Below are 5,256 nucleotides of genomic sequence, written 5' to 3'. Positions count from 1 at the left end.
TTTTGTTTTGGCTGTCTAGGATCCCGCCTTTGGGGGGGTACTGTCAGGTCCGCTCGGCACGACCTGCCTCTCTTCTGCCTTTCTCTGAGGGGGACAAACCATAACAACAGTAAACAGTTTAAATGGAAAAAAATGTTGCCTCCCCCCTCTTTTCTATAAGTAATGATATGTAGGTTATAAATCCTTTTTGAGTGAAACACAAGAAAGCAGTTTTGTTCCTTTTCTCTCACAACAGTAGAAAGACCTGAAACTATCAGAGGATGTATAAAGAACTGTGCACAATGGCCCAGTACAGCTCACAAATACAGAACTGTACAGAACAAATACAAAACTAATTTTGTGAATGGGTGAATGGTGTATAATCTCCTGTAAAGCGCTTTGACCAGTGTAACACACTGTGAGAAAGCGCTATATAAATACAGTCCATTTACCATTTACCATTCCCCTCCCTTACCTTTTCCTTCCTTCCCTTTCCCTCCCTTTTCTTCCTTTCCCCTCCATTCCATTCACCTCCCCTCCCTCCCCTTCCATTTACCTCCCTTCCCTTCCCCTCCCCTACCTTTCCTACCCTTGGCCTCCCTTCTCTTCCCTTCCCTGTTACTTCCTTTCCCTTCCATTCCTCTCACTTCCCTCCCTCTCCCCTCCCTTAACCCTTTTCCTGCCCTCCCTTCACTTCCCTTCTCTTGCCCTCCCTTCCCATTCCTTCCTTCCCCTCCCTTCCCTTTCCCTGCCCTCCCTTCTCTTCTCTTCCCTTCCCTTGCCCTGCCTTCACTTCCCTCCCCCTCGAATCCCTTCTGCTCCCATTCCTTCCCCTCCTCTCCCTTCACTTCCCTTCTCTTGCCCTCCCTTCCGTTCTCCTCCCTTCCCATTCCTTCCTTCCCCTCCCTCCCCTTCCATTTACCTCCCTTCCCTTTCTTCCCCCTCCCTTCTCTTCCCTTCCCTTGCCCTTCCTTCTGCTCCCATCCCTTCCCCTCCCCTCCCCTCCTTTCACTTCCCTTGCCCTGCCTTCACTTCCCTTCCCCTCAATTACCTTCTGCTCCCATTCTTTCCCCTCCTCTCCCTTCACTTCCCTTCTCTTCCCTTCCTTTCCCATCCCTTCCACTCCATTTCCTTGCCCTCCCTTCCCTTTTCTCCCCCTCCCCTCCCTTCACTTCCCATCCCTTCCCCTCCATTACCTTCACCTCCCCTCTCCTCCCCCTCCCTTCCATTATCTTCCCTTCCCTTCTCCTCCCCTCTCTTCCCATCCCATCCCAGTAATCACCAATGTTGGGAGATATTACAGGTCTACAATCTAACTCCAACCCCTGGACGACTAACGCTTAAAGGTTAGTCCCTATTTTATTAGATTCTTTAGCATGATAGTAATTTTGCATCACTAACCATGCTTTTTGTTGTTTTCACCAGGAGCTAATCCAGTGCTGAATACTGAGATAGTGATTACGGAGACGGACTACAACTCATACGCAATCATGTACTATCAGAAACAGGGGAAGACAACCATTAAACTCTATGGTGGGGGTCCTCAGCCATGTGATCTTTGTTTGGTATTTTAGATTTAAAAGCAAGTTGGTAAATCATAATTTGGTTAACTGAGACTATGCTGTAAATTTAATAATCCAGTTGTAATGTCATAATGTTTGGTTTTGTGCTCTATATGCAGGCAGGTCTGTAGATAACCTGTCAGAGCCAATGTTGACCAAGTTTGAGCAGCTTGCTGCAAAACAGGATTTTGGACTGGCATACCTGTTTCCTTTCCCCACATACAGTATGTTCACATCTAACAAGTGGATTGTGCAGAATAAACTAGAGCAATAGCTCTAATAATATTTAATGTAAGCTAACATAATAGGCCACAAGTCACAGACTATACACAACTTAAGTAGTATTCAGAAGTTGTTTGGAATATATTGTGTTACTTCTCTTCACAAAAATATGCACCATGCAATACAACACTACACCTAAGATCACTGATTTGTTAAAAGGTACATCAGCTTAAGGCAGACTATTACTAACATAAAAGTAGACTTGCTTCTTCACCTTTCATTAAATAACATGCTAACTGCTTTTCTCCTTTCAAGGTCACTGTGGTGACGTGGACCAGGATCATGTCATTAGTAAGTATTTTTAATAAAACATGAAGGCAAAGCAACCAAATAAGCAGAAATAATTTATTTTAAAAAATGCTGATAAAAGCAGATGACTATAAAACTAACATAAAAAAGGGCAGAAGTGAATGAAACTACTGACAAGGCAGTAGGAGGTGCAGACACACAAGCCAAGGAGTTGCTTAAACTGACTTTTTAATGAAAGATATTAACATAGGACTAGGTCAAAAAACACAAGAGGCTCAATCTGACACAAGTAACAGAATGTCGACAGAAACTTGCAACAAATAGTTCAGTCAGGGAGCTAGGCAAAAGAACAAGAGAAACAAATCTGAAAGCACAAACTGAAAAGCCACAACAGATGTGAACAGGCAGGGTGTGGTGAATGGGGAGTAGCAAACAGACGACAAGGGCAATGAAGTGTGGAGACGAACAGATGAGCCAGCAACCAGCCTGGGGGAAAGAGGGAGTATAAATACACAAGAGACCAAAGGAAAATGAGGGACAGGTGAAAACAATAAGTGGTGGTTGTAGACCAGCCTAAAGCTGGGGCAGATGAGGTGACAGAAAACAGGAAACTAATCAAAATAAAAGCCTCAAACAGGAAGCAAGTCCACAAATCCTAACAATAACAGAGAATAAAATATTTAAATGTAAAAGCAGAAAAGATTAAACATAAATAATGGATGTAAAGCATTATAATCAAAACCCAGGCTAAAAAGGAAAGTTTTATGTCTGTCTTTCAAAACACTGATACTTTTATCTGCCTCAACCAAATGTTTTTGTCCTGCACTTAGGAACAACTAAAAGCTTTAAAGTATCAGATGACCTGAGAAGCCATCCTAGTTCATATACTGGAAACATGTCAGATAAATAGGCTGGTGCAAGACCATAAAGTGCTGTAAAAACAAGTAAAAGAATTTTAAAATCAATATGGAAACTGACAGGCAATCAATGTAATGACTTTAAAACAGGTGTTCTCTCCTTCTGGTCCTAGTCAACACTCGGGGAGCAAAGGTCTGAATCAATTGTAACCGACTTTATGGAGTAGACTAGAGAGAGCATTACAATACTCCAGTCTACTGGATTAAAAAAAAAAAAAAAAACTCGTCTTAGTCTCTTTGTGTCATTCCAAATAAGAAATGGCTGCACTTCAGTGATATTTTTGAAATGACAACAGAAAAAAAAAAACAGATTTCATGACAAACCCCACATGAGCTTTAAAATTTAGTTTTTAGTTCAGGGTAACACCAGGGTTTCTGGCCTGTTGGCTTGGGGTCAGTCAATTGTGGTGCCGTTTTCTCTCTCTGAGCCTTTGAACCTATAATTAAAATTTTAGTCCTTGTTTAGCTGTAAAAACTATTGTGATAACCAGGCACTGACATCTAAAATGCATCTCAGATGTGTATCAATTTTTCCAGTGTCATCAGGAGACACAAGCACCTAAGGCTGAGTGTCATCAGCATATGCACTTAAAGAGATGCTATGTCTCCTGATCACACCACCAAGAGGTAACAAATAGATTAAAAAGCAGTGCCCTAAAATTGATCCTTGGAGACCCCATAAGCGATTGTAAATGGTTTAGAAAATGTATCATTATGACAAAGAACTGTCTGCCACAAAGATAAGAAGCAAACAAACTGAAAACAGTTCCAGACAGTCCAGTGTGATCCCTCTGTATCAAAGGCAGGTCTCAGGTCCAAACTGTCAGCTTACTAGCATCTAGATTTGTCCCAGTATCATCACTTATTTTTACTGTTGCTATGGTAAGCATGGAAACCAGAGTGAAACACTTCTACCTTGTTATTTTTATTATGAAAACTTATTAATTGTGTGTATACCAGTTTCTTACAATTGGAAGGTAGGAAATTTGTTTGTAATTACTTGCTATTGATGGATGTAGGCCTTCTTTTTTCACAAGAGGTTTAACCAGCACCTTCTTAAATTCTATAGGGAAAATGGCCAACAGCAAAGAATAATAAATGATTGTTAAGACTTCCTCAGAAATGGAATAAAAACCATTTTTAAAAAATAGGTTGGTTTTAGGCTAAGATCGCAAGTATAAAACTTTCATTTTGTCTTTCCTGACCATTTCATCTCAAACTAGGTCAAAACTGTCCAGTGTGGGCTAACATTGTGTACCGGATGTTTTTGTTATAGCAGTGTGTTGTTGAGAAATACCAGATGTAATGGTGGTTGTTTTCTCTGTGAAGTGGTCTGCAAATTCCTCATGTTTGGCAGCAACACACTGCTAAGGCCTGAAGTTAGACTAACAAGGTTATAAACTGTGTTAAATAGCACTCTGGGATTCCTCATGTTAGTATTTTTAAACTGGTAAAATAAAGGTGTCTGCCAGTGTGAAATACTTTATTGCAAATGTTACAAATTTCTACTAAAATTAAAATTTCAAAGTACTTTTTGAGATTTGATGTGGCATAAAACTTGACTTTTGTGAAAGCTGAATGAACAAAGTTATTACAATAGGCAGCTCTGTCTATAGAGAGAGAGAGATTGGTTGAGAGCAGCTGTTTAAGAAAACCAGTGAGCTGCTGCCATGACCTTTCCATACATGTTTCATTTTTATTCCTGCAGGCTGATCATGTGTTGGCTTCAACTTGTGCAATTATCAGTTATTTAAACTTTGAAAACATGTTATTCGGTTTCCACTGAAAGATAAACACATCAGCACAGCTTTTATACAATTAAACCTGACACTCTTTGTTTTACAGACTGTGTCCCCACATGTTGAAGAAGCAGAACTGTGCAACAAACAAATCCACTCTGACAGCGTTTGGCAGTTCTCATGCAAATACCAGGATATGTTTTGTGATTTTAAAATGTGAGAGACAAGACAGCTGTCAAAAGACTCCTACAGAGTGTTCAAACTATAAAAGCTGTCAGCTTTAAATGTTACCAATTACACATGAATAAAACAAAAAAGAAAAATTAAGCTATTGTCAAATGTTTTCACTTAGAAGGTTTATAATAGACATGGCATTATTATGCAAGACCTACTATTATATTAACAAGTTTATAGAATGTATGTCAATATGCAGCTTATGGGATGTGTGTGAGGACAGAAAGGGATGGCGGGGTCTGGAGTTAATGAATCCCAGATATGCAGGGGCCAAAGGGTTGAGAGAGTTTGATC

At 40.2% G+C, this 5,256-nt stretch overlaps 1 protein-coding gene across 1 annotated transcript in view; it reads left to right on the top strand.

Annotated features, from left to right (window-relative positions):
- c8g (complement component 8, gamma polypeptide) overlaps positions 1-4,984 on the top strand; it is an 8,504-nt gene extending 3,520 nt beyond the window's left edge. The window contains exons 3-7 of the mRNA XM_020609652.1: positions 1,255-1,325; positions 1,405-1,512; positions 1,661-1,765; positions 2,079-2,114; positions 4,835-4,984. Coding sequence (XP_020465308.1) covers positions 1,255-1,325; positions 1,405-1,512; positions 1,661-1,765; positions 2,079-2,114; positions 4,835-4,854 — 340 coding nt within the window. The 3' untranslated portion in view covers positions 4,855-4,984. The remainder of the gene's footprint in view (positions 1-1,254; positions 1,326-1,404; positions 1,513-1,660; positions 1,766-2,078; positions 2,115-4,834) is intronic.
- Positions 4,985-5,256: the final 272 nt, after the last annotated feature.

Source organism: Monopterus albus, unplaced genomic scaffold, assembly GCF_001952655.1.
Source record: "Monopterus albus unplaced genomic scaffold, M_albus_1.0 scaffold100.1, whole genome shotgun sequence".
In the NCBI taxonomy this organism is placed as follows: domain Eukaryota; kingdom Metazoa; phylum Chordata; class Actinopteri; order Synbranchiformes; family Synbranchidae; genus Monopterus; species Monopterus albus.
Note: the sequence above shows the minus strand (reverse complement) of the source record. Positions and strands in the feature narration are given on the sequence as shown.